The sequence below is a fragment of the Carettochelys insculpta genome, chromosome 30 (genome assembly GCF_033958435.1).
Source record: "Carettochelys insculpta isolate YL-2023 chromosome 30, ASM3395843v1, whole genome shotgun sequence".
Lineage (NCBI taxonomy): Eukaryota > Metazoa > Chordata > Testudines > Carettochelyidae > Carettochelys > Carettochelys insculpta.
In genome coordinates, this window is record NC_134166.1 from 14,820,572 (window position 1) to 14,846,627 (window position 26,056).

Genomic DNA, 26,056 nt, shown 5'->3' on the forward strand with positions numbered 1-26,056 from the left:
TGGGCAGCAACCCAAGCACTCAGCGTATGGGGAACACAGCAGGTGGGGTTGGGGAAGGCAGAACCAGCAGGGGTGAAGCCCCTCCTCTTTCAGAGTGCACTGGGTCTGAACGGGCGGGGGGGGGAGCGGGTACGGGCATAGGGGTCACTGGGGGTCACGGGTGTAAATCACCAAGGAGCGGCTGGTGTTGCAGCTGTCCAGTCTGGGCTCCTGCATTCCTGAGGAGGGCTGGGGTAACCCTTTGATCCCTGGGATGGGCCACACGTGCCGGAGACATCGGCCTCAGCCAGGCCTCAAGGCAGGTGCTGAGTGCAAACGGCCAGGCTGGGGAGAGAGGGTGCAAGGGGACAGTACAGGAAGGGGTGTGAACACGGCAGGCCTGTGCTTCTGGCGCAAGGCACCAGCACCCAGATCTGGTCCCCAGGGACTGAGCTCCCAGGGTAGAGCAGGGCCCAGAACCAGGGCACGTCTAACGCTGTTCAGTGCCCCTGCAATGCAGCCACCTCTGGGAAGGAGCCAGGGCCGGCAGCAAAGGGAAAGATGAACCGCAGCCTTTGGGAGCTGGCAATGGAATGGCGGGGTTTGTCAGCTGGGCGTTACACGGTAACAGCGGAGGGAGGCAGGGAGCCGGGCCTGGCCCCCTCAGACCAGGAGACAAAGCCACTGAGGTTTTCCAGACTCATCAGAGAGCCCTTTCCAGCACCGCCCCCACCCCCACTCTAACCATTAGCCTCCACTCCCTTCCCAGTGACAGGTGGCGTTTCCCAGAAGTGGAGAACTGGGAGGGCCGCCAGGAGCGATTAGGTCCCACCCAGGCAAGGAGCAGAGCGCCCACAGCCGGCAGCGTGTTTCTCCTGCTGGTGCACATCCCACATGCCTGTGTGCGCGCACATCGAATTTAAGCCACACGGGACTGGAAGAACTTTGCGGGAGCCCTGGTGATGGGGCTGGACATCAGCACAGGAGTGAGGGACGGCGAGCGCTGCAAGATCCCAGGTTTCAGGCACGCCTCCACTCCTGGCTGTGCCGGTCCCCTCTGGGCAGGGGGGGCAGAGCTCGGGGGGCGGGGTGTGGCTTGCAGCAGGTGGGCAGGAACCCAGGGGAAGGGCTCCTGTGAGTCAGCGCTGCTCCACCAGCCCCATGGCCTGCCCCAGTTCTCGTGCCTGGTGTGGGTACCCTGGGCAGGGGTGAGCCCGTCACTAGCTGATGCCAGCCAGGCTGGCATCTCCCACCAGCTCAGCATAAGGCACAGACTCCTGCAGCCTGGGGTTGAAAGGTCCCACTGCCCTGGGAGTGGTGAAGGAACCCAGACATCCTGGAGCTCAGCCCCACACTGATCTAACCACTAGACCCCGCTCCCCACCCAGGGCCAAAGAGAGAAGCCAGGAGTCCTGCATCCCAGCCACCCCCCCGCCCACTTCCAACCTCTGCCTGATGGGGTCACACGGGGCCTGAGGCAGAGCCGACGCTGTGACAGCTGAGCTGGGTCACCCCATCCTCCAGGTGGCCTCCTGGGGTCTGTCCCCGCTCCGAGAGGGGCAGAGGACTAGTGGTTCGGGGGGGGGGGGGGATTTGTGAGCTGGAACTCCTGGGTGGGGAGCTCAGGAGGGGAGTGGTGCCTAGCGGTTAGCTGAGGACTTTGGAAGCCGAGGCTCCTGGGTTCTATCTGCCCTCTGGGAGGGGAGTAGTGCCTAGTGGTGAGAGGAGCCCGGACTGGTGGGCTCTGCCTCTCTTACCCCATTTTTGTGCCTCTTTCCCTCCCCTTCTGGGCTGGACCTCTACCCCCATCTCACAGTGGGGAGGGGCTCAAAACTCAGCCCTCCTGCAAGGGGGCAGAGAGCAGCCCAGCAAACACCCCATCCTGGCCGCCCCCGACCTGCCCTGCCCGGCCGGGCTGGCTCCCCCAGCCCTGAACCTGTTCGCTGTCCGTCCCTTCCCAGCTGAGTCACCAGGCCCAGGCCGTGCACCTCGCCCATGCGGGCACTGGCTGTGCTGGGACGCCCGGCGCTGCTAATTACCCCCACCCGCCTCTCGACGTGGCACGCACAGCTGGCTGGCTGCCCAGGCCATGCAGCGGCGTGGGCTGAGCTGGGTGGCTCCCGCAGAGAGCAGGGCCCCCTCCCGGGTATTTAGGGGTAATTGGAGGTGAGTCTGAGGCATCGCAGCAAAGGCCGGGCGGACGCAGGACGGGCGAAGGGAGCACCTGCCATGGCCGGGGGCCTGACGCTCATTGCACTGCTGGCGCTGCTGGCACCAGGTAAAGGAGCCCGGGAGGGAGGGAATGGGACTGAGCCGGGGGGCCAGGCAGGGCTGGGGTTCAGGGGCCTGGGTTCAATTCCCAGCTGTGCTCAGAGTGGCTGAGCCTTGGGGACCCCATCGGAAAGGGAGCAGAGGGCCCTGCCAGTGGGTGCGCTGGGGGATCTCCCAGGCAGGGGCTGTCTCTCCTTGGGCGTCTGAACAGTGCCCTGTGCGGTCCCAGGCTCTGTGCAGCATCCGGGCAGTGCTGGCTGTGACAGGGTTCAGTGTCTGTGCAGTCATCGAGCAGTGCCTGGTGTGACAGGGTTCAGTGTCTGTCCAGTGATGGTGCAGTGCCCCGTTTGACAGGGACCAGCCTCTGCCTAGTGACGGTGCAGTGCCCGGCATGCTGAGGCCCAGGCACTGTGGAATGCCAGTGGGGGGATGTTGCCCTGACCTCTCTCCCGGGTTGGTGCCGTGGCTGGTTTAACAGGGCCCGAGTCTCTGTCCCAGGCTAATGTAGTGCCTGGCCGGCCAGGGCTCAGGCAGCTCCCAGCACAAAGTGGGCCCTGGTCTCCGGTGGGGGGGTGTGCAGCACCCAGAACTTTGGGGGGCAGGGGGCTCCCCCTGCAGCATCTCTGGCTCCCTGGCACCTGCTCCACTCTAGCCACTAGTCATCACTCCCCTCCCAGAGCTGGGACAGCCCTTATCCAGTTCCCTGCACCTGAGCGGGCCGCTCTGCGCCCCACAGCGATGGATCGGGCCCAGCCCCCAGCCCTGAGCAACACAGGCCTTGTGGGGAGAACCCAGGAAGATTTCCCCTCCCTCTCCAGCAGCAGCACTGCCTCAGCCCGCTCCCAGGTTTCAGGGTGGCCCCACCCCAGGAACTGGCTGGTCCAGATGAACACCCCAGCCGAGGGGGCGGGCGCTGGCGCAAGTCACCCCAGAGGAGGAGATGCAAACAGCCCCAGCCTGTTCCCGGCTCCTGGGTTCTGTGCCTGGCTCTGGAGGCCTGGAGTCTAGTGGTTAGAGCACGCGGGAGGGGCGAGGAGCCGGACTCCTGGGTTCTGTGCCTGGCTGCGCGGGGGGCGGTTGGGGGCGGGGAGCCGGACTCCTGGGTTCCGGCTCTTGACCCCGCCCGGTCGGTCCCCTCCAGCCTCCGGCCTGCGGTGCAAGTCCTGCCGGGGGCAGTTCGGCTGCTCGGAGGTGACGTGCGGGGACGGGGAGACGAGCTGCTGGACCGCGGTGCGCAGCGCCAACGTGTGTGAGTACCGGGGGGGCAGTCACAGCACAGCCAGTGCAAGGCGGGGGGAGCAGGGGCTGGGGGTGACGGGGGGCGGGATGGAGGCGGGGTTGGCGGGGGCTGGGGTTGGCGGGGGGCGGGGGCTGGGGTGACGGGGGGCGGGATGGGGGCGGGGTTGGCGGGGGCAAGGATGCGATGGGGGAAGCGGGGGATATAGAGCCAGCTCCAATCGGGGGAGGCGGCAGCTGCCCCACAGATCAGTGTCTCCCGAGGGGCTCGGGGGCGGGGGCTCTGGCCGGCCTGGGGGGTTGGTCTCTCCGGGGGGCGCAGCGCCCGGACCAGCCAGGTTAGGGGGCGTGGGGGGCGGGGCACTGGCTGGGGTGGGGGGACCGGGACCGGGACCGGCAGCTTCTCACTGCCCCGCCCCCCCACAGCCTTCCTGCGCTTCCAGTCCGTGTCCAAGGGCTGCGCCCGCGGCTCCCGGCCCGACCAGGAGCTGGTGCTGAGTTCCCACCTGCTGGCGCTGAGCTACCGCGCCCGCCACTGCGAGGGGGACGGGTGCAACGCCGCGAGCCTGGGTGAGCACCCGGGACCCCGCCTGCAGCCCGGGCACCTGGGCACCCCGCTGCACCCTGGCCCGGGACCCCCCTCCCGCCCCCTGCATCCCGCCCCGCCCACTCCCAGGACCCCGCCCCTCCCCCTACGCCCCCCCGCCCCCTTCCGGGACCCTGCCCCGCCCCGCCCCCTGCACCCCTCCGACCCCGCCGCCAGGACTTCGCCCCGCCCCACCACCTGCATTGCACCCAGCTCCCGGGACCCTCCTGCACCCGGGCACCTCTGCATGCTCCCTGCTCCCTGGCCCTGGACCCTCCGGGAACCGCGCAAGTCTTCCCACCCCCGTGATCCCACCCCACCTGCACCCCTCAGCCTGCCACTGCCAGGGGGTGGGGAACGGCTGGAATGCCACGAGCCTGGGTGAGCACCCCCAGAACCCTGCCTACATGCCAGGACCACCCCTCTGCCCCTCCTGTGACCCCCACTGCACCCCTAAGACCCGCCCCCCGCCCCCACCACTCCGCCTGCTCTACGCTCAGCCCCCTCCCAGCCCCCCATGGTCCCCATGAGCTGCACCCTGGAGCGGCCGCCTGGGACAGAGGCTGGCGGGGTGTTCCCGGGCAGGGGGGGCACGGGGCATGGAACCGCAGCTCCCCCACACCAGGAGGGGAAAGAGCTGCAAGGACATTGCCCCCCCCACCCCTCCCGCCCGGCCCCCAGCGGCTCACAGCCCTCCCAACACCCACAGAGCCTGAGCCGGACGCCCCCAACCAGCTGAGCTGCCGGGCCTGCACCTCCCACGGCAGCTGGTGCCCCCAGTCCGCCCGCACCGAGCTGACCTGCACCGGGACTCAGGACCAGTGCCTGGACCTGGACATCAGGGGCAACATGGGTAAGGGGGGCGGGGCATGGAGGGGAGACCTGGAGGGGCTGGGGTGGAGGAGGGGCGGGGGGCCAGAACGGGAGGTGCTGCAGGTGGGGGTGGTAGTGGGGGGGAGGGGCAGGGGCAGAACAGAAGGCGCTGTGGGGGAGGGGGGTCGCAGTGGGGGAGGGGAGGGACAGAACGGAAGGTGCTGTGGGGGAGGGGGGTGCAGTGGGGGAGGGGAGGTGCAGAACGGAAGGCGCTGTGGGGTGGCACATCACTGATGGCTCTTCCCACCCCCCAGGGAAGTTCGCCAACATGAAGCTGAAAGGCTGCTCCAGCCTCCCCCACTGCCGGGACGGCCTCAGCTTCCACACGGGCTCCGGTGCCATCCACGCCCACTGCTGCAACACGCCCCTGTGCAACCACTTTGACCCTGGTACCTGACTGGGCCACTGGGCAGAGACAGACTGTGGGGCAGGGAGGGGGCGGGATGCTGGGTTGATGAGCCGTGGGGTGGAGGTGGGGAAGGGAGGGGCCAGGATGCTGGGTGGATGGGCCATGGGGCAGAGGTGGGGCAGGGAGGAGGCGGGATTCTGGGTTGATGGGCCGTGGGGAGGAGGTGGGATGCCAGGTGGATGGGCCGTGGGGCGGAGGCGGGACGCCGGGTGGATGGGTTGTGGGGCGGAGGCGGGACGCCGGGGTGATGGGCCGTGGGGCGGAGGCGGGACGCTGGGGTGGATGGGCCGTGGGGCGGAGGCGGGATGCCGGGGTGGATGGGCCGTGGGGCAGAGGCGGGACGCCGGGTGGATGGGCCGTGGGGCTGATGGAGCGGGAGGCGTTGTGGGTACCTGTCTGACAGGCTGATGGATCAGATCCCGCCCCCCCAGTTTTCCAGGCCCGGCTGCACAACGGGCTGCAGTGCTACAGCTGCGTGGGGGAGGACGGAGTTGGTTGCAACAGCAACTGGACCTCCACCGTGTCCTGCGTGGGGGAGCACAACATGTGCCTGGAGGGCATCGGCCGCAGCCACAGGGGTGAGCCTTGGGGGCCGCTGGGAATGGGGCAGGGCCCAGGCTGGGCATGGCTGGCTTGGGGGGTGGGGCACGGGGCGGGACCCGTCCCCTCTAGGGGGCGCTGGAGGTGGCTCGGGGGTGCCTGACCCTTGGCTCTCCCGCCTGCAGGTGGTGGCGATCCCGTCCTGGTGACCTTCAAGGGCTGCGCCACGCCGGCCATGTGCCAGAGCTCGCTGCTGGCCCTGGTGCAGGAGCTGGACGAGGTCGAAGTCTATTGCTGCACCGGGAGCCTCTGCAACACCCGCATCGTGGGCGGGCAGCTGCCTAAGGGGGAAGCCCAAGGGCCCAGCCGCCCCACCCCTCCCCCAACCTCCAGCGCCCAGCCCCCCAGCCTCCCGGGGCAGTACGAAAGGCAGCGCTCAGAGGCGACCCGCGGCCACAGGCCCATGGCTGCAGGCAGCCTGGCGGGGAACAACGGCTCAGAGCCCCGCCCGGCCCTCGAAGCAGAGATCCACGGCGTCTTCACGGATGGGGGGCTCAGGTCCCACCAGGGGGAGAACAAAACCCAGGGCCCGAGGCCGGCGGGGCCGGTGCTGAGGGGCCAAGGCCTGTCCTCCAATGACACGCCAGCGTGGGGAGGGGAGGCCGCCAGTCCCAGCAGCCCGCAGACGGTTGCCAAGCCCAGCGAGGGGGGCCAGGCCAGGCCCATCGTCTCCTTCCCCATCAGCGTGGAAACAGAAGATCCCCACGGCAATGCCAGCGCCCCCAGGTTGGACCAGAAGGATGGGCAGGCGATGAACACCAGCAGGACACCACACCCCAGCGGAGCCTTCGGCCTCTGCTGCAACCTCGGCCTCGTCAGCCTCACGCTCCTGCTTGCCGCGCTGCTGCACTGAGCCCCACGCAGAACCCAGGAGTCCGAGCACCCACTGCCACCGGGATCGGAGAGGGGCGCAGGACGCCTGGGTTCTTTGTCTGCCCGAGCGTCCGCTGTGAAGGTGACACCATCGTCCCTGGCTGGCTGAAATCGAAACTGCTCCCCCGTGTGTCATAGACCCCACAGTGGCTGTAGCAGAGGGAGATTTCCCACGCACCCGGGGGCTGGGAGCTCAGTAGCAGCAGCTGCTGTGAAGGGCCCTATTCACTGGATGGGTAGATAGGTAAATCATTTAATTAGTGCTGCAGGCGGCCCCGTAATAGATCCATTAACCCTGGAGATTCTGGAGGGGCTTTTCTTGCGGGTCAAAGGCCTGGGTTGGAGGAGGGAGGGTGTCCAACCCACCCTGGCTCCACAGGCACAATGCTGCCAGACCACACCACCCACACCCAAATGCACACCCACACTGGGCAGGCGTTCCCCCACCGCACACCCGCACCAGCAACAAAACCGCACGGCCACTGTCCAAACATACGCACCCTGCAGACACACGTACATGAGGCAGGCCTGGCAATGCACACCCAGGAGCACACACCCGCAGACACACACACACACACATACACGAGGCAGGCCTGGCAATGCACGCCCGGGAGCACACACCCGCAGACACACACACACACACATACACGAGGCAGGCCTGGCAATGCACGCCCGGGAGCACACACCCGCAGACACACACACACACATACACGAGGCAGGCCTGGCAATGCACGCCCGGGAGCACACACCCGCAGACACACACACACACACATACACGAGGCAGGCCTGGCAATGCACGCCCGGGAGCACACACCCGCAGACACACACACACACACATACACGAGGCAGGCCTGGCAATGCACGCCCGGGAGCACACACCCGCAGACACACACACACACACATACACGAGGCAGGCCTGGCAATGCACACCCGGGAGCACACACCCGCAGACACACACACACACATACACGAGGCAGGCCTGGCAATGCACGCCCGGGAGCACACACCCGCAGACACACACACACACACATACACGAGGCAGGCCTGGCAATGCACGCCCAGGAGCACACACCCGCAGACACACACACACACACATACACGAGGCAGGCCTGGCAATGCACGCCCAGGAGCACACACCCGCAGACACACACACACACACATACACGAGGCAGGCCTGGCAATGCACGCCCGGGAGCACACACCCGCAGACACATACACGAGGCAGGCCTGGCAATGCACGCCCGGGAGCACACACCCGCAGACACACACACACACACATACACGAGGCAGGCCTGGCAATGCACGCCCGGGAGCACACACCCGCAGACACACACACACACACAAGGCAGCTGAGCGCCAGGACACACACTGGTTCTAGCGCTAGCTGAAGTATTTACCCGGAGGCCTGTGACCCTGGCAGACAGCCCTGCGGTGGGGGGAAGGGTCTCTCCCACATGCTTCTGCCTCTTGACACCGCTGCTGGGGGGCAGGTCCCAAGGTTCCCCCAGCCCCGGGGGGGCCCCTGTCACACCCACACCCTCCAGCTGATGCATGTGTCAGTCAGCGCAGGGACTGGACCGGAGCCGGCGCTGTCCTGCTCGGCTGCTGTCTGCCCTGCTCCAGTGCCCCTGCCTGCAGGGCGCCCAATAAAGAGCTTTTGCCCCACGCCTCGGCCGCCTTGCACCGCCCCAACCGCCCCCTGCACGGAGACGTCCCCACCCCCCACGTCTCGGCTATGGGGTCCCCAGCATGAGCCCCTGTACTTGTGCACTCTGCCCCCGTGGGCAACCTGTGCCGGGGCCACTTTTGCAGCAGCTGCTCAGAGGCTGGTGGTCCCTGCTGAGTTTTGGGAGCTGGGGGGCCCTGGCGTAGGGGCCCCTAGAAACCCTGCCCCACCCCAGTGCTTCAGTTCTCTCGCCTCTGTTAGCAAGAGCTGGCTGAGAGCCTGTGGCCAGGGATTGCAACAGGGTTCCTGGACTGGCTGTTCAGTGACCTCAGGCATCCTGGCCCCCAGCCAGACCCCACCTCCCAGAGGTGGGATGGAACCCAGGAGTCCTGGCTCCTGGCTCTAACCACTACACCTCACTCCCTTCCCAGAACTAGGAGAGAGCCCAGGCATCCTGGCCTGCAGCCAGCCCCTGAGATGGGATGGAACCCAGGAGTCCTGGCCCCCAGCCAGACCCCGAGCTGGGATGGAACCCAGGAGTCCTGGCCCCCAGCCAGACCCTGAGCTGGGATGGAACCCAGGAGTCCTGGCTCCCCAGCTCCTGCTCTGCTCTGACCCACTAGACCCCACTGGCCTCCCAGATCTGGGAAACAGCCAGGTGTTCCCTACAAGCGAAGCCCTTCAGCAGCCGCTCAGCTGATGAGTCGCGCTCCCCCCCAGCCGGCAGCATGTGGTGCACATCCACACACACCTCAGAGCACAGAATAAAATTTATTCTGCACAGGGAGGGAAATTATTACAGGAGACATTGGCAAGAACCCAGCCATCCTGGCTCCCAGCCTGCATCCTGCTCAGACCCACTAGGTCCCTGGCATGTGGCAGGGGTGTCCCGGATGTGAGTCGCTGGGGCTGGGCTGGGGCCAGGAGAATTCCTTGGATTCCTGGGAGGGGCACAAGACCCCTTCCCTTCATCACCTGCCATGGGGCAAAGCCCTGGCTCATCCCCTGCGCCCCACTGCACACCCCACGAAGCTGGGCTGACTGCCAGCTGGCAGACTGCAGTGGGAGGAACACGCTGCGGGGGAGCTGGGGCGCACTGTGGGGGCTGCCCAGGTGATGGCCAAGGGCCATCACAGCTGCCTGGCAGGGGAGGCACAGGCCCTTTGGGGCCTGCCAGGCAGTGTGAGGGAAGGGGGCACAGCAGGGCAGATGTGAGGGGGCAACAGAATGAACCCCACTCGGGGCCAGGGAAGGGCCCTGCCTTGCTCCCCCCCACCCTCCACTGACGGGGCTGGGTTCCCAGTCGGGGCGGCGGAGGGCACAGGTCACGTCCGGAATTCCTGGTGACTCAGGCTGACCTGGGTTTCGGGGAGGGGAAGGGCCTCTCGTGGGTGAGACATCAGCCCTGGAGGGAGAGCCAGGACTCCCAGCCCCCCTCTGCTCTAACCACTAGCCCCTGCTCCTCCCCCAGATGGGCTGTGTTCTGAGGTCAGTGACTACCTCATCCGCGGTGAGCGTTTCCTTCTGCTTTCCTGCTGGTGATGCACACAGGCCCGGTGTCCAGGGGGTGGAAATGGGGCCAGATGCTCCCCTCCCCCCATCCTGTTCCTTCAATGCCACCTGGCTCCGTGGGCAGCAAGTGAGGGGACCGGCCTGGGGCTGGGCCCCAGACTGGGCTGCCTGACACCTGGGTCCTTGTCCCAGCTTGGCCAGGAACTCTGCCCGGGAGCCAGCGCCAAGGGCTGGGTGCCCCCACCTCAGTTTCCCCATGTGCACAATGGGAGGACATGTGTGTTCAGGGGCTGGAGCTCTGGAGGTCGGAGGGGGGCTGCTTTCACTGGGAGTTCCAGCAGTGCCTGCCCGAGGGGGGGCCCTGAAGTCTGTTGCAGGGGCTGCGCAGCCCCTGGCCCAATGGAGGGGGCCCAATCTCAGTTGGGAAGTGGGGGGGTCTGTGCAGCCCCTGGCACAACAGCCCGATCACTGTGGAACTCTGTGCTGGAATTCCCCAGCCACACCCCTCTCTAGGGTCAGTGCCCAGCATCACCCTGGCACCTGCCCCCCAACCTGTCCAGCCTGGGGGGGCACTGAACGCATCCCCCACTGAATTCAAAGCTCCAGGCAGCACAGCTCTGCCAGGGAAGGCAGGAGGCAGCACCCTGGCACATGCCCCAGGCCAGGCCCCAGCGAGCCCAGCAAGGCCCAACGTCCCATCCTTGGCTGGCCACGAACCCCACCAGACACATCAGGTAAGTGATAAGGAACCACCACCCTGGACAGCGCCGGGGGGCAGGGCATGGCTGTGGGGGGAGGAACCAGGGACCAGGGCATGGCTGCGGGGGGATGGACCCGGACCCAGGGCATGGCTGCGGGGGGATGGACCCGGACCCAGGGCATGGCTGCGGGGGGATGGACCCGGACCCAGGGCATGGCCATGGGGGGGATGGACCGGGGTCCAGGGCATGGCTGCAGGGGGATGGACTGAGGCCCAGGGCATGGCTGTGGGGGGACGGACCGGGGCCCAGGGCATGGCTGCAGGGGGATGGACCGAGGCCCAGGGCATGGCCATGGGGGGGATGGACCGAGGCCCAGGGCATGGCTGTGGGTGGATGGACTGAGGCCCAGGGCATGGCTGTGGGTGGATGGACTGAGGCCCAGGGCATGGCTGCAGGGGATGGACCGGGGTCCAGGGCATGGCTGCAGGGGGATGGACCGGGGATGGCTGTGGGTGGATGGACTGAGGCCCAGGGCATGGCTGCAGGGGGATGGACCGGGGATGGCTGTGGGTGGATGGACTGAGGCCCAGGGCATGGCTGCAGGGGGATGGACTGAGGACCAGGGCATGGCTGCGGAGGGACGGACCGGGGATGGCTGTGGGTAGATGGACTGAGGCCCAGGGCATGGCTGCAGGGGGATGGACTGAGGACCAGGGCATGGCTGCGGAGGGACGGACCGGGGATGGCTGTGGGTAGATGGACTGAGGCCCAGGGCATGGCTGCAGGGGGATGGACTGAGGACCAGGGCATGGCTGCAGGCATGGGCTCTGAAGAGCTCAGGAAAGGGAAGTGGTTTGGGGATTTCTCCTCCAGTTTCTGTGCCCTGGCTCTGCAGACTCGGGCGGATTGGCCTTGTGTGACGCACTAGGATGTCAGGGAGTGCACAAGGGCCATGCTGGTGCAAGGCACAGTATGTGTCTGGCTGGGAGCTGCATCCCCAGACTGGGAGACGGGGACACCTGGCCCTGCCCTGCTGAACGGTTTCTGTCCATGGTGGGCTCAGCTCAAGGATGGACTCCAGGCTTTTGGCCACCAGGGCCGTGTCACAGGCATGGACACAGGCGCTGCCAGGCCGCATAGCCCCTTGGGAGCAGCTGGCCTGACCTGGTGTAATGCAGGTCAAAGTCCCCATATGACCCCTGGAGCTGGCGAGAGAACCCAGGTGTCCTGGCTCCCAGCCCCCTGCTCTAACCACCAGCCCTCACTGCCCCCCTCCAAGAGCTGGGAAGAGAACCCTGGTGTCCTGACTTCCACATCCACCCCCTTGCCCAGCTGCATGGTAGGAGCATTATCCCCAGGTTCTGCACTCCACAAAGAGCCATGGGGCTAACCAGCTGGGCTGGCACCATGTTCTGAGGGACCCTCATTCCATGGCTCCCTGGACCCCAGGGGCGGTGGCACTGGGCTCTCAGCAAGCAGCAGTAGAAGGGCTTTCATCCCCTGGCCACTCAGCCAGAAGGGAGCGAGATGACTCAGGGTCAGCGCATCCCCTGACCCCCGGCTCTACATCCTCCTCCCCTCTAGGAGCCCCATACCCCTGAGTACCAACCCCCAACCCCGACACCCTCAGCTGCCTCTCCCCACAGCCCCCACCAGGGCCCATTTCCTGCACCCCTCCCCCTGGGCCCCTGCAAGGTGAGTAGCGAGCCGGCCTCGCTCCCAGGGGGAGCCCCAGAACCTCCTGGTGCTTAACCCCACTGTGTCCCCCTCTAACCTGCCTCTTCCCACAGCTCCCCCAGTCCCCCCAAAGTGACCCTTTCCCTCCCACTCACCTCCACAATAACCCCCAGCCCCCCCATTTCACCCTCTAACCCATCCCTTCCCCGAGCTGCCCCCAAGGGGACCCCCCCTTCCCCCTCCCACTCACCTTCTCTCCTACTCCCCAGGAACCCCCAGTGCCCCATGTCCCCCTCTAACCCACCCCTTCCCACTGCCCCGGCAGCCCCCAGCCTTCCTCAGCGCCCCCCCCCCCGTCTCCAGGGCTCCCAGCCGGCGGGGGGGGGGCGGGGGGTGTGCCCCAGACGCGGGGCGGGGTGGGGCGGGACGGTTCATAAGGCGGCCCCGGCGGGAGCCGGCAGCGCAGAGCTGTCCCGGAGCATCCGCACCGCTAGATCGCGCCCCGGGGCCCATGGAGCACGTGTGGGGCTGCGTCCTGCTGGGGGCGCTGCTGAGCCAAGGTACCGCTGCGCCCGGCCGGGCTAGTGGTTAGGGCTGGAGGGGGAAGAGCCCGGACGCCTGGGCCCTGGGGGGGGGCGGAGGTGACACGTGGTAGCACTTGGAGGTGCCACAAGTTCCATTGCTACATGGCGCGCCCCCAAGGACCCCCCTCTGGGGACCCCCTCCCCCGGCAGGCACCAGTCACCCCGCGGGGGGCGGCAGCTGGGCTCCGTGTCTGGGGGGCGGGACTAGCGGTTAGAGCAGGGAGGGGGCTGGGAGCCCGGACGCCTGGGTTCTCGCCCCGGCTCAGCAGGGCGAGCTGTGATGCCTGCGGCCCTGGGGGGGAGGGTGTCCGGTGGCTGATTCCGGCTCTGAACCCTGAGTCAGATCCTGTGGGGGGGTTAAGAGAACCCGGGGGGGGCTGGGCAGGACACTTCCTGGGGGGGGAGTGGAGTGAGCCCCCCCGGTGGGCTGTTAGCTGGAGGCCCCGGGGGAGCAGAGCAGCCCCAGACCTGAGGGTCCGGGGTGGGGGCGGGGGGAGACGTGAATTCATCCGCTCGCTTCCTCTCGGCGCTGTGATTCACCCTCAGCCCAGGACCTGCTGTGGTTAGTGGGGGCGGGGAGCCCGGACTCCTGGGTTCTCTCCCGGGATCTGCGAGCGGAGCAGGGACTAGTGGGGGGAGGGGGGAGCCCGGACTCCTGGGTTCTCTCCCGGGCTCTGCGAGCGGAGCGGGGACTAGTGGGGGGGCGGGGAGCCCGGACTCCTGGGTTCTCTCCCGGGCTCTGCGAGCGGAGCGGGGACTAGTGGGGGGAGGGGGGAGCCCGGACTCCTGAGTTCTCTTCTGACCCCCGTCTCTCTCCAGCGGCTGCCCTGCGCTGCTACTCGTGTGACGGGCCCCGGAGCTGCGAGGAGACCGAGGAGTGCGGGGAGCTGCAGGGCCAGTGCCGCACGACGGCTCTCACCACCATCGCCCGTGAGCGTCCCCCGGTGCCCGCCCGGCCGGCACCCGCCCCTCCTCGCGGCGCGGCCCGGCCCAGCGCTGAGCTGAGCTCTCCTCTCCCGCCAGGCTCCGGGCACTTCCAGCGCATCCAGCGGGGCTGCGACGCGGCGGACAAGCCCAGCGCCTCCCTCTCCTTCCTGGCGCACGGGCGCGCCGTGTTCCTGGCCGAGCAGCGCTGCGCCACCGACCTCTGCAACCAGGCGGCGCCCGAGGGTCAGTGCGGGGTCCGGCGGGGTCTCCCCCGGGTCCCCTCGCCCGCGACTCACCTCCTCTCCCCCCACAGCCCCCAGCATCCTGCCCGGCCAGCCCCACCTGGAGTGCTTCTCCTGCGCCTCCTCCGACCGCTCCTGCGCCGGCCCCGCCTGGCCGCGCATCCGGTGCTGGGACCCCCGGGAGCAGTGCGTGGACATCACGGCCGTCTCCCTGCCCCAAGGTGAGCGCTCCGCCAGCCCCCCTGTGCGGGGGACCCCCGAGCCGGCCGGCCCCCGCCGGAGGCTGAATCACAGGCCGCACCCCCCGCAGGGGAGAGGGCCCATCCCTGTCCCCCTGAGCCAGCCAGGCCCTGCGCGGGGCCAGAGGGGAACTGGAGCCCCTAGAGGGGCAGGGCCCTGCCCCATTCCCTGCCCCACAGAGCCAGCCCGGCCCTGCGTGGGGCCAGAGGGGAACCGGAGCCCCCTAGAGGGGCAGGGCCCTGCCCCATTCCCTGCCCCATGGAGCCAGCCTGTGCCCCACCCTTGAGCTGGGTGGAAGCCAACTCCCCCAGGAGAGGCCCCATCACCCCTGGTCTCTCCACCCCAGAGTTCCCCCAGGACGAGGAACGCATCAAGGGCTGCGGGCAGATCACGCAGTGCCAGGAGCCCCTCGGCTTCCACAACCGGGACAGCTTCTACCTGCTGCAATGCTGCAATGCCAGCCTGTGCAATAACAACACCCACGGTAGCCTGGGGGCAGGCGGGGCGGGGGGCACCTGGGGGGTGGGGCTGGGGAGGGGACGAGGGGCACCTGGGGGGCAGGGCGGGAGTGAGGTGAACCGTGGGCCTGGTGGGGAGGCTGTGGGGTGGGGCGGGGCCGGGGGCACCTGGGGGGGCGGGGGGAGGCTGCGGAGCGAGGTGAGGGGCACCTGGGGAGTAGGGTGGGGGTGAGGAGCAGTGGCTGCTTTGGGGGCTGCCCTGTGACCCAGTGACATCCTGTTCCCCCCCAGATCACCTGGAGTCCCCCCTGCCCTTGAACGGGGCCATCTGCTACGCCTGCGAGGGGAACTCCAGCCACGGCTGCGCCCCAGAGAACATTGCCCCGGTGCAGTGCCAGGGCCCCATGACCCACTGCCTGGAGGCCATGGGGAGCCACGGTGAGCAGCCGCGAGTCTGTGGATCTGGTGGGGGCGCTGCAGTGGGGGCGGCAGGGTGCAGGGCTGGGGGCCCAGTGGGGTGCCGGGGGAGAGGCGCAGGGTGGGGGGCTCTGGGCGGAGCTGCCCCCCCTCACTCTGCCCCTCTCCCCCAGAGGTGACGGGACCGGGCGCGGTGCTGAAGGGCTGCGCCACCCCGGCCTGGTGCGACTCCCCCTACACCGCCGTCTACAAGCGCCTGACCGGCGCCCAGCCCCGCTGCTGCCGTGGCAACTTCTGCAACAGCTGGATCCAGGGGGGCGCCCTGCCCCCTGCCCGGCGGAGCCGTGCCAGCCCCGGCCCCCCGGCCCGGCCCGCCCTGCTCTGCGCCGCCCTGCTGGCCGCGCTCGCCCTGCAGCCTGGCCGCCCCTGAGCCCCGGATGCCTGGGTTCCCTCCCAGCTCCCGCGGGGCCTGGGCTCCAAGGCTTAGAGCGGGTGGGCAGGTGAAGCTCCCTCCCCGGGCCAGCCTGTCCCAGTCCCGCTCGCCCTGGAGCAAGGCCGGGCCCCTGAACGATTCACCCGGTGCTATGGCCCAGCCGGCCCTGCCAGCTGCTGGCAGCTGCCTGGCCTGGCCCGCCCTGTCCTGGGCTTGTTTATTGTTATTCTATTATTTATGATTTGTCTGGTGATTCTTCTGTTAATAAACTTTATTTTATTGTAACTCCTGCCCTGCATTGGGGGGGCAGCGCCTGGGGGGGGCAGGGAGGTGTCTAAATCCCCTGAGCTCCTACCAGCTTCAGGGCTGGGACTGGGAGAGGGCAGCAGCACTGGGGGGAGGGTTTGTGACACGTGTGTGTCCCCCCCCCCGGACACGCTGCAGCTGACAGGTGCTGGGGGGCTGGGTAGTGCTGGGGGGGCTGTTCTGTTGCTTCCCCACCAATCCCGGCCCTCACTCCCCTTGGGCCTCCGAGCCCCCCAGTTCTGACTGTTACACTCCAGAGCTGCCTCAGTCCTTCCGCTGAGTCTCTGCCCCCCAAGTCCCTGGGGGCCGTGTTCCCCATAATCCGTGCACTGCGGTGGCCACACAGGAGTGAGTCAGGGCCGCCCCCCCCCCCCCCCCCGCCTCACCCCAGGCACCTTCCCGGCTGCATTTCAACAGCCTCCTGGGTGCACCTGTCTCACCACTCTGGTGTCCCACCCCAGAGGTGGCTGCACCTACCACAGGCTGGGGACAGGTCCCTGTGTGACCAGCCCTGGAGCCCCCATCCCACAGGCAGCTGGAGCCCCTGGTACTGGGGTCAGTCTGGGGCCAGGCAGTGGCTTTGAAGTGGGGAGGAGGGGGGCAGACCAGGCTGGGGACTCCGGGGCTCTGCCAAGCCCCAGCAGCTGTTGAGACACCGGGGGATGGGTGATTCCCACCCCCGCTTGCACCAGCTAGGTTGCACAAGGCGGGGTGAGGCAATGAACCAGCGCCCAGTCAGCCTGAGCCTCACAGCAGCCACCATGGCACTGGGTGTGTCGTTCAAGGGGGATTCCTGTCTATGTCCACCCCACACAGAGCGGGGCTCAGCCCCCTCCAGCAGAGACACACACACACAGCTCTCCAGAAGGGGGGACACACACGCACACAGAACTGGGCTGAGCCCCCTCCAGCAGGGCTGCGCACAGACACACGCACAGACATACACAGAGCCCTCCAGTAGGGGGGCAGCCCCCCCCTGCAGCAGAGCCCAAGTCACCCTCCACCTCGCCCAGGGGATGAGTGCTGGGGCAGGACTGGCAAGGGGCGTGGGGAGGATCTGAATGGGGGGCACCTCTGGGGCACTGCAGTTGCCCCCTCTGTGCAGGGCCTGGGCCTCCTGTCTCCGGGGGTGGGGCCACTGGGGCTGGGTTGCCCAATGGGCTCATTGCCCCATAGTCACAGAGTCGGCCCCATGGTGCAATGCAGGGAGTATATTAGCAGCTCCCCCCACAGCTGCACGCAGCCAAGACTCACCCCTGGACACAGCTGTGCAGAGCCCAGGGTCTGGCACCTCGCTGTGGGCATGGGGGGCCCTGGGGCGCACACAGCTGCACTGCTGGGACTCCTGGTGACCGCCCTGCTGCTTCCAGGTACCACCAGCCCGAACACCTGGGATCCCTGAGAGAAGCACGAGGTCTGGGGGTCAGAGCAGCGGGGGCAGAGGGCCAGGACTCTTGGATTCTGTCCCTGACTCAGGTGGGGGGGTGGTGAGGGTTGGGGAAAGCTGGGAGCCAGGACTCCTGGCTTCTGTCCCTGGCTCTTGGGGGGTGAGCGGTGGTGAGCGTTGGGGGAAACTGGGACCAGGACTCCTGGGTTCTGTCCCTGGCTCTTGGGGGGTGAGTGGTGGTGAGCATTGGGGGAAGCTGGGAGCCAGGACTCCTGGGTTCTGTCCCTGGCTGTGGGGTGGGGTGGGGTGGTGAGAGTTGGGGAAATCTGGGAGCCAGGACTCCTGGGTCCTCTGGAAGGGAAGGGGAGGGGAGGGGGGGCCAGTGGTGAGAGTACTGAAGAGCTAGGAGCCAGGACAACAAGATTCACTCCTGGCTCTGGGCAGAGAGGGGGCCTTGTGATTTCAGCAGGGGTCGAGGGGAGCCAGACCCCACTGCCTAGCTCCCCCCACCCCATGGGCACAGCCCACAGTAGTGTTGTTTCACAGTGAGGACAGCACCAGGGCTATGAGTGGCTGGCAGAATGCCAGACACACAACACTGCTCCCAGCTTGCCCTCCCATCACTAACACACAGGGGCCAACAGACCCCTGTGGGTGGGGCCCCAGTGCACCACAATGTCACACACCCAGAGCTGGGCTTATGCCTTCCAGGAGGGATGCACACCTACCCATGCAGAAACTCACACACACAGAGCAGGGGGCAGCACACGTCTGCATACACACACACAGAGCACAGGACCAGAACAAAAAGCCGTCCAGCAGCACTTTAAAGACTAACAAAGTAATGTATTAGGTGATGAGCTTTTGTGGGACAGACCCACTTCTTCATCCCAGAGCCAGACCAGAACAGACTCAATAGTTAAGGCACAAAGAACCAAAAACAGTAATCAAGGTTGACAGATCAGAAAAGAATTATCAAGGTGAGCAGAGCAGAGGGGTAGAAGGGGGGGAGTCAAGAATTAGGTAAAGCCAAGTATGTAAAAGAGCCCCTGTAATGAGCTAGAAAATTGCCATCGCGGTTCAAACCACATGTTAATGTGTCAAATTTTAATATGAAAGAGATTTCAGCAGCCTCTCTTTCCAAAAGGTTGTGAAAGCTCATTTTCAGTAAAACACAGACTTTCAGGTCATTAACAGACTGGCCCACTCCAGTAAAGTGTTGGCTGACAGGTATGTGAATCAGGAGTTGTTTTATGTCTGTTTTGTGCCTGTTAACTCTTTGTCTGAGAGAGTTAGAAATCTGTCCAATATACAAAGCATCTGGGCATTGTTGGCATATGATGGCATCTATGATGTTAGATGATGAACATGAGAATGTGCCCGTGATTCTGTGACTAACCTGGTTAGGTCCAGTGATGGTATCTCCAGAATAGACACGTGGACAAAGTTGGCAACAGGTTTTGTTGCAAGGAAAAGTCCCAGGACTGGTGTTCCTGGGGTATAGACTGTGGCTGTTGGTGAGAATCCTCATAAGGTTGGGGGGTTGTCTGCAGGAGAGAACAGGCCTGTCACTTTGGGCCTTCTGGAGTGTGGCATCCTGATTAAGGATAGGTAGTAGGTCTTTAATGATGCATTGCAGTGGTTTGAGTTGGGGGCTGTAGGTGATGACCAGCGGTGTTTTGTTGTTGGCTTTTTTGGGCCTATTGTGGAGTAGCTGGTCTCTGGGTATTTGTCTAGCCCTGTCGATTCGTTTTTTTATTTCTCCTGGTGGGTGAATCAGGTTAATGAATATTTGGTAGAGAGCTTGTTATTTTCGGTCTTTGTCAGTAGGATCAGAGCAAATGCGATTGTACCTAAGGGCTTGACTGTAAACAAGGGATCTAGTTCTGTGCGCAGGATGGAAGCTAGAAGGGTGTAGGTAAGTATAGTGATCAGTGGATGTCTGGTAGAGTGTGGTACTGATCAGGCCATCCTTGATTAGTACCGTAGTGTCCAGGAAATGTATCTCTTGTGTGGAGTAGTCGAGGCATAAGTTGATGGCGGGGTGCAGATTGTTAAAGTCTCTGTGGAATTCTTCTAGAGTCTTTATACCATGGGTCCAAATCATAAAGACATCATAGGACTAGGAGGGGGCAGTGCACACATGCACACACACGCACACACGCACACACACACGCACACACACACACATGCACACATGCACACACACGCACACACGCACACACACACACATGCACACATGCACACACACACGCACACACACGCACACGCACACATGCACACACACGCACACACGCACACACACACACAGAGCATAGAACCAGGAGGGGGCCGCGCACGCGCGAGCACACACACTCACACAGCATAGGACCAGGAGGGGGCAGCGCGCACACACACACACACACACACACACACAGAGCATAGGACCAGGAGGGGGCAGTGTGCGCACGCACACACACACACACACACACACACACACACACACACATAGAGCACAGGACCAGGAGGGGGCAGCACGCGCACGCACACACACACACACACACACACACACACACATAGAGCACAGGACCAGGAGGGGGCAGCACGCGCACACACGCGCACACACACACACACACACACACAGAGCATAGGGCCCATCCCTTCCAGCAGCGGGCGGTGGGGAGGGACATGGGCCCCAGCTCCTGTCCCCCCGTGTCTCTCTCCTCGCAGAGGCCATCTCCCTGCGCTGTCACAGCCACACCTCCATCCTGCTTCGCGACCAGGCAGGCAGAGACCTCACCAGCATCCGCATCCACAACAGCACCGAGTCCTGCACCAGGGCCCAGGACTCCTGTGTGGAGGCAGCCGTCACCCTCAGCGCAGGTACTGTTGATGAAGCAGCTGGGCCCATGGTGCTGGTCTGAGGGGGGCACAGGAGGTACAAGGGGCCTGATCCAGGGGGTGGAATATTGGGGTAAATGGGCCCTGGGGGCTGATCCAGGGGAGGGATACCAGGGTAGGTGGGCCCATGGTGCTGGTCTGCGAGGGACACGGGGTACCAGGGACCTGATCCAGGGGGTGGAATATTGCAGTAGACAGGCCCAGAGGCCTCCGGAGATACCTGCCAGGATTTGTGCCTCACCCGCCCAGCCTTCACCTGCCCTGGGCATGGCTCTCTCGGCAGGGGACACATCCGTGACTCTGCTCCAAAAGGGGTGCAGTGAGAGGCAGCCCCAGGAAGGGACCGAGGCCCCAGCTGTCCCCAGTGGGTTCCTCCACATCCAGGCCCACGTCCGCACCTGCCAGGCTGACGAATGCAATGCCAAGGGGCTGGGAAGCCCCAGTCAGGGCACAGGTAATGGGAATGGGGTACAGGGCACGGGGCCAATCCCCTCCGGGGGCACCAGCTCCCATCAGGCCCAGGGTGGGACTGGCTGGATCTTGGGGGCAGGGGCCTGGCCTCTCTAGGGGTGACTGACTCCCATCAGTCCCAGGGTGGTGACTCCAGAGGGGTGCCAGCTTCCACCAAGCCCCGGGGCAGGGAGCAGCTGGCTTGAGTGGGGGGGGAATGGGGCAGGGCCTGGCCCCTCTGGGGGGTGCCAGCTCTGATCCTGTCTCATTGCAGCTCCGGTTGCCCATGGCCCCACCCAGTGCTACGCGGGTCTGAGCCTCCACTCCCAGCCCCGCAGCCTGGCACGGGTGACGTGCGAGGGAGCCAGCGCTCGATGCTACCACGGCAATGGCACGCTGGCTGCAGGTGGGTGGCAGCTGGGGGGGCGCTTTGCACCCCAGCAGCGCTGGCTCCACTTGCTGTCCCTGGGGTGCGCTGCAGTTGCAGGGTGCTGGCCCTGAAAGGAGCTGGGGGCCCTGCCACTGGCCCGGGGGTCGTCCTCTGTCCCCAGGCGTGGCTCTGCAGCCCCCCAGCTCAAAAGGCAGCGAGAAGGGCAGCAAAATGGCAACCCCTAAATGCCCTCGTGACCCCACTGCAGCTCCCTTTGAGGGTCGCCGGGCTGGGCTCCCCAAGGGCTCTGAGCAGAGAGGGCCGACGCCCCCGAGGGGCCAATTTCACGGGGGGAGGGGAGTAAATGGCTGTGAGCTGGGGAGGGCCCCGCCAGTGGGACCCCAGTCCTGCCCCACTGTACTCTGGGAAGGTGCTTTTCCCTGGAACTCCTAATGGCTTCAATGTTGCTTTCTGGGAAAGTTGCCATGACAACCACCTCTTTGCCATGAATCCCTTGTTGGCTGCCCCGTTGCATGCTGGGAAGGTTGGCATGAATGGCTCACTGGCTGCCCCGTTGCATGCTGGGAAGGGCGGCATGAATGGCTCATTGGCTGCCCCGTTGCATGCTGGGAAGGGCGGCATGAATGGCTCACTGGCTGCCCCGTTGCATGCTGGGAAGGTCGGCGTCCTTCTCACATGTCCCCCTTGTGCCCCAGGGAAGCTGGCGGTGCCCATCTTTGTCTGGAGCTGCCAGGCCCCGTCCTGCACCGTCCTGCCCAGCCGTCGCTTCGGCCCTGTGCAGCTCAGCCAGGCCGGCACCTGCTGCACCCACAGCCTTTGCAACAGGCTGGAGGCCCTGGCGCTGGCTGGCCACAGCCACAAACAACCCTCCAGCCCTAGCGCAGTGCCCGGCAATGTCCCCCTGCCCCCAGCTGTGACCAGCAAAGAGCACGGAGAGCCCAGGCACAGCCCTGGCGTGATGACCACGTGGGTGCCAGACACAGACCTCCACTTCTACGACGACCTGCCTGACTCCGACAACCACACCGCCTCCGAGGACCTGGGGCTGCCTAGCCCCAAGAGGGACAGGCCCCGCAGCACCAGCCCCACCATGCACCCCACCGAGCCCAGCAAGTGGAACGTCACCCGCCAATACACAAGCCCTTCGAGCCACAAGAACCCCCATCTCAGGCCCCAAACCTCCCAGGCCCTGGGCCTCCGTCTCTCCCCCCTGCTGACAGTGCTGGGGATAGCCTGCCTAGGGCTGTGAGTGGGGCTGGGCACCAGGACGCCTGGGTTCTATCCCCTACTCTTAGTGCCTTTGAGGAAGTTGCCCCCGTACACTGTGTGCCTCAGTTTCCCCAGTGTGAAGGGAGAGCTCCCAGAGCCCAATGTGGTGCCCCTCATCTCCCTGCCAGTTGCAGTTCCCATTAATCCTTTGTGACCCCCTGCCTGGGATGCCCCTGCCCCCAGCCGCCCTCCCTAATAAAGTCTCTTACCCACAAGGCCTTGCTTTTCCCTGCTGGTCACTTTCCGGGGGCAGGAATCTTGGCACCAAAGAACAGCGGCTGCTGGCCTGGGATGTGTCGTGGGCCCCACTTGGCTGTGTGTGGCTCAGGCCCACCCCAGGGGATGCCCCAGAGCCCTGGCTCACCGCCCCCCCCCGCACCCTTCACAGAGGGGTTACGCCAGCCCCTCTACCTGGCACGGAGCGGAGCCCAGCCCCCACCTCAGCTCATCCCAGTCGGGGGGGGATAGAAACTTGGGGGGGTCCCCTCTCACTTCATTAATACTCAGAGAAAAAAAGCCCTTGAAATGTGGGAGCCTAAACCTGGCCCCAGGCGTCCGGGTGGGAATCCAGATCAGGCAATTCCATTCTGACCCCCACCCCGGCGTCTCATCAGAGCCCCCCGGGATGCTTACACAAGTGCCCCACCCCAGCGGTGGCTGCAGCCCAGCACTGGCTGCAGGCTCTCAGCATAGGGGTGGCTGGTTTGCCAGATGCTGCCAACATAGCCCGACCCAGCCTGGCTGGGAGCCAAACACACCCCCTCCGCCTCCTTCCCCAACCTGGCTCAGCCCCGAGGCACAGAACTGCTGCTGCCTTATCTCCTGGTATCACTTCTCCTGATTAAGCTGGGGTGTGGGGGAGCCAGGACTCCTGGGTTCTCTCCTAGTTGGGGCGGGGGTGGTATCTAGTGGTCAGGATCGGGGGGCTGGGTCCCAGGACTCCTGGGTTCTCTCCTAGTTGGGGCGGGGGTGGTATCTAGTGGTCAGGGTCGGGGGGCTGGGTCCCAGGACTCCTGGGTTCTCTCCTAGTTGGGGGGGGGAGTGGTATCTAGTGCTTAGGGTTGGGGGAGGGGGCGCTGAGTGCCAGGACTCCTGGGCTCTCTCCCTGCTCAGGGAGGGGTGGGACAGGAAGTGTCATGCAGCAGTTGGCATAAAGCCAGCACCCTCCTTCACTCAGGTGCAGTGCAGTGGTGGGGGGTCACAGTTCTCCACTCACAATGGGGAGCCCTGCAGCTGGTCTCTGTGTCTTGATGGGTCCTTGTCCCAAGCCTGGGGGTTTCCCAGAGACCCCACCTGCCCCCCGCACCCAAGACCAAATGGTTTCCCTCAAACCCCTCTGTAATGGGGTTCAGGGGTCCCCAAGCTCTGCACCCGTCCACAGGCAGGAGTGACTCTCACTCAGCAGGTAGAACAGGAAGTTTATTAGGAAACAGAGGCCCAGCTCAGCACAGAGGTGTCAGTACAGCCGGCAGAGACAGTCATTCCAACCCCTCCTGGGGAGAGGAGCCTGAGGGGTGCCCCTCTGGGGTGTAGCTTCCCCCCTCTCCAGGCTGGCTGCCTTCCAGCTCTCTCTCCACCAGCTTCCAACAGCTGCCTCTGATTCAAACCCCACTCAGCTCCTCCCTGCTCTGTGTTCAGGACAGAGGTATTGTGATGGGGTTCGGGGTCCCCCAAGCTTTGCACCCCATCTGCAGGCAGGAGTGACTCTTGCTCAGCAAGACAGCAGCGGGTTTATTAGCCGACAGGACACAGCATCGTACAGAGGAGTCAGTGCAGCCGGCAGAGACAGCCAGTCCCATCCATGTTGGGGAGAGGAGGCCCTGAGGGGCCCCCGGAGCCGGGACCTTGTCCCCTCCTTCCTCTCGCTCTCTCCCAGCCTAGACTCTCTGCTTCCAACTCCCAGTTCCAATTCAAACTCCTCAGGCTCCACCTCCTCCTTTGTCTGCAGTACAAAGGTGTCACCTGGTCGCCAGGTTACCCTCAGCAGGAGCCCCACACCCTGTGTGAGACACAGGTACACGTGTATCCCCCACTCCACCACATCTCTCCCCGCTTCCAGACCGAACTGAGCGGGGTCACTCAGCTGGTGACCTGGGAAGTTCGGGGTCTTCCCCAGAGGATACGGCATCGGCTGTGCCCTCGGTGCTCCCCTTGATGTGCACCACCACCACGTCGTAATCGTGCTGGGGGAGGCTCCAAGTCAGGAGTTTGGTCTTGGCCCTTTTCATGTGATGCAGCCGGGCAAGTCGCGTTGGGTCCCTTGGGCTGGTCGGTCTCCCTGCTTCGGTCTCCGGTCCATCAGCCACGTTCTCAAGTCGGGCAGGCAGAGCCCATACAGCTGCTGCAGCACCAGCAGATCAAACAGTTCTTCTCTGGTCTGGGCCCTGCCCCGTCTGCCCACCAGCCCATACAGCTGCTCCGGCAAATGTTTGGAATTCAGTTACAGTCCAGTAAAGGAAGGTACAAATGCTTCCATCCTTGGCATTTAGCCAGACCAACAAAATGGTTGTGTGCCTCAGTTTCCCCTTTCATGCCACACAATAGGGTTGGAATGTTCCTTCTCATGTGAGAGGTTGCAAGACTAGTTACAGGGAACAACAGTGACACTTCAGAATTACAAACTCCTTCAACACACAATTCATGCTTTTACGTCAATGGCATCATGTTACATGGCTCTTTCCAAACATTCAGTACACAGTACAATTCTACAGCTTCTGGTCACATCATCCATTGATTACAGCAGTCAGCATGAGTAACGGAACAAACCCATTGCACATGTACATTTATGTTGCTCTTTGGTAGACCACAACCTACTAAACCTCACCCTTGCTGACTGAGCTAAACTTGTTATCACCACCCTTGCTCTGGCTTATTTATACCTGGCCCTGCAGATTTCCAAGACCAGCATCTGATGAAGTGAGTCTGTGCTCACGAAAGCTCATGCTCAGAACTTTTATGTTAGTCTATAAGGTGCCACAGGACCTCTCGTTGCTGTTACACAACCTTTGTGTAACATCCTTGAGAATCTGGTATTTTGGGGCTAAATGGCTGAGGCCTTCCCTTTGCAAAACCAAGATCTAATCTTCTCTCTTGCCTCTCTAGGGTGGAAATCTGATCTCTCTGGCTGTGCCCTCCCTTCTAACAAGAGCTGGGCCATTGATGATCTCAGGGAGACGGCCCCCTCCCAGCCAGTCTGGAAATCTGCAAACCAAACTGGTTTCTGAAAGTTTTGTGAGTCCCAGACGCAGAATCCACATGGAGGAATCCCTGTTTATCCCTTACTGGTCCACCAGGCCCAAAGCTCCTTTGTCTTTCCACCTCCAACTTCTGCCTCCCCACGGAATCAGAAGTGGAGTCCAGTGTGAGAATGTAAGTGTTTCCAGCACCTGGAGATGGGGGATTGCTCGCCCTCTTCTGCATCCTACAGACTGACTGTGCAGCTGTTTCACTTGGTTCTCACAGGGCTGCTCACATTCCCTTATAGTTTTCACTTTACTTGGACCAGCTTCCAATTCCTGAGAAACCTTTACCCTACTTGCTTTGGACCCTTCCAGAGCACAGCCAGTGGTTTCACACTCAGGCAGGTCCTGGCCATCAGGAGCTGAAACAAACTTCTCCACAGGCAAAGGGTTGCTCTGGCTCTTACAGACAAGTATCTTTCCTGTTCACTCTCCTTCCTTCACTCTCAT

General features: G+C 64.6%; 4 protein-coding genes across 8 annotated transcripts in view; 3 read left to right on the forward strand and 1 right to left on the reverse strand.

Moving 5' to 3' along the window:
* Positions 1 to 677: 677 nt before the first annotated feature.
* On the forward strand, positions 678 to 7,859 carry LOC142003769 (urokinase plasminogen activator surface receptor-like). The gene is made up of 7 exons (XM_074981037.1): positions 678 to 2,257; positions 3,392 to 3,499; positions 3,913 to 4,056; positions 4,782 to 4,925; positions 5,200 to 5,334; positions 5,786 to 5,932; positions 6,080 to 7,859. Exons 1-7 carry the CDS (start codon positions 2,209 to 2,211, stop codon positions 6,805 to 6,807), a joined length of 1,455 nt encoding a protein of 484 aa, XP_074837138.1. The 5' UTR covers positions 678 to 2,208; the 3' UTR covers positions 6,808 to 7,859.
* A 5,013-nt stretch (positions 7,860 to 12,872) lies between these two features.
* Positions 12,873 to 15,952, forward strand: LOC142003821 (urokinase plasminogen activator surface receptor-like). 4 transcript variants are annotated; one of them, XM_074981117.1, is made up of 6 exons: positions 12,873 to 12,943; positions 13,787 to 14,137; positions 14,208 to 14,357; positions 14,723 to 14,860; positions 15,126 to 15,272; positions 15,425 to 15,952. In XM_074981117.1, exons 1-6 carry the CDS (start codon positions 12,895 to 12,897, stop codon positions 15,679 to 15,681), a joined length of 1,092 nt encoding a protein of 363 aa, XP_074837218.1. In that variant the 5' UTR covers positions 12,873 to 12,894; the 3' UTR covers positions 15,682 to 15,952. The 4 variants fall into 4 exon arrangements, with proteins under 4 accessions (XP_074837218.1, XP_074837220.1, XP_074837219.1 ...); XM_074981119.1 differs by lacking the exon at positions 14,723 to 14,860; XM_074981118.1 differs by lacking the exon at positions 14,723 to 14,860 and having other exon boundaries at positions 13,787 to 13,897; positions 13,991 to 14,357.
* A 1,287-nt stretch (positions 15,953 to 17,239) lies between these two features.
* Positions 17,240 to 22,582, forward strand: LOC142003830 (ly6/PLAUR domain-containing protein 5-like). 2 transcript variants are annotated; one of them, XM_074981135.1, is made up of 5 exons: positions 17,240 to 17,360; positions 20,087 to 20,239; positions 20,541 to 20,711; positions 20,982 to 21,113; positions 21,794 to 22,582. In XM_074981135.1, the coding sequence occupies exons 1-5, from the start codon at positions 17,294 to 17,296 to the stop codon at positions 22,345 to 22,347; spliced, it is 1,077 nt and encodes a 358-aa protein (XP_074837236.1). In that variant the 5' UTR covers positions 17,240 to 17,293; the 3' UTR covers positions 22,348 to 22,582. The 2 variants fall into 2 exon arrangements, with proteins under 2 accessions (XP_074837236.1, XP_074837237.1); XM_074981136.1 differs by lacking the exon at positions 20,541 to 20,711.
* A 1,189-nt stretch (positions 22,583 to 23,771) lies between these two features.
* The window catches only part of LOC142003811 (ly6/PLAUR domain-containing protein 5-like), a 38,254-nt gene continuing 35,969 nt past the window's right edge, over positions 23,772 to 26,056 (reverse strand). The window contains exon 5 of the mRNA XM_074981104.1: positions 23,772 to 24,948. Coding sequence (XP_074837205.1) covers positions 24,929 to 24,948 — 20 coding nt within the window. The 3' untranslated portion in view covers positions 23,772 to 24,928. The remainder of the gene's footprint in view (positions 24,949 to 26,056) is intronic.

Coding starts and splice junctions, on each gene's coding strand:
- LOC142003769 (XM_074981037.1), top strand. CDS start 2,209: ATGGCCGGGGGCCTGACGCTCATTGCACTGCTGGCGCTGCTGGCACCA. Junction 2,258..3,391: donor GCTGGCGCTGCTGGCACCAG/GTAAAGGAGCCC, acceptor GGTCCCCTCCAG/CCTCCGGCCTGCGGTGCAAG. Junction 4,926..5,199: donor GGACATCAGGGGCAACATGG/GTAAGGGGGGCG, acceptor CCCACCCCCCAG/GGAAGTTCGCCAACATGAAG.
- LOC142003821 (XM_074981115.1), top strand. CDS start 12,895: ATGGAGCACGTGTGGGGCTGCGTCCTGCTGGGGGCGCTGCTGAGCCAA. Junction 12,944..13,786: donor GGGGGCGCTGCTGAGCCAAG/GTACCGCTGCGC, acceptor GTCTCTCTCCAG/CGGCTGCCCTGCGCTGCTAC. Junction 14,358..15,125: donor GGCCGTCTCCCTGCCCCAAG/GTGAGCGCTCCG, acceptor GTTCCCCCCCAG/ATCACCTGGAGTCCCCCCTG.
- LOC142003830 (XM_074981135.1), top strand. CDS start 17,294: ATGGGGGGCCCTGGGGCGCACACAGCTGCACTGCTGGGACTCCTGGTG. Junction 17,361..20,086: donor GACCGCCCTGCTGCTTCCAG/GTACCACCAGCC, acceptor CTCTCCTCGCAG/AGGCCATCTCCCTGCGCTGT. Junction 20,240..20,540: donor AGCCGTCACCCTCAGCGCAG/GTACTGTTGATG, acceptor CTCTCTCGGCAG/GGGACACATCCGTGACTCTG.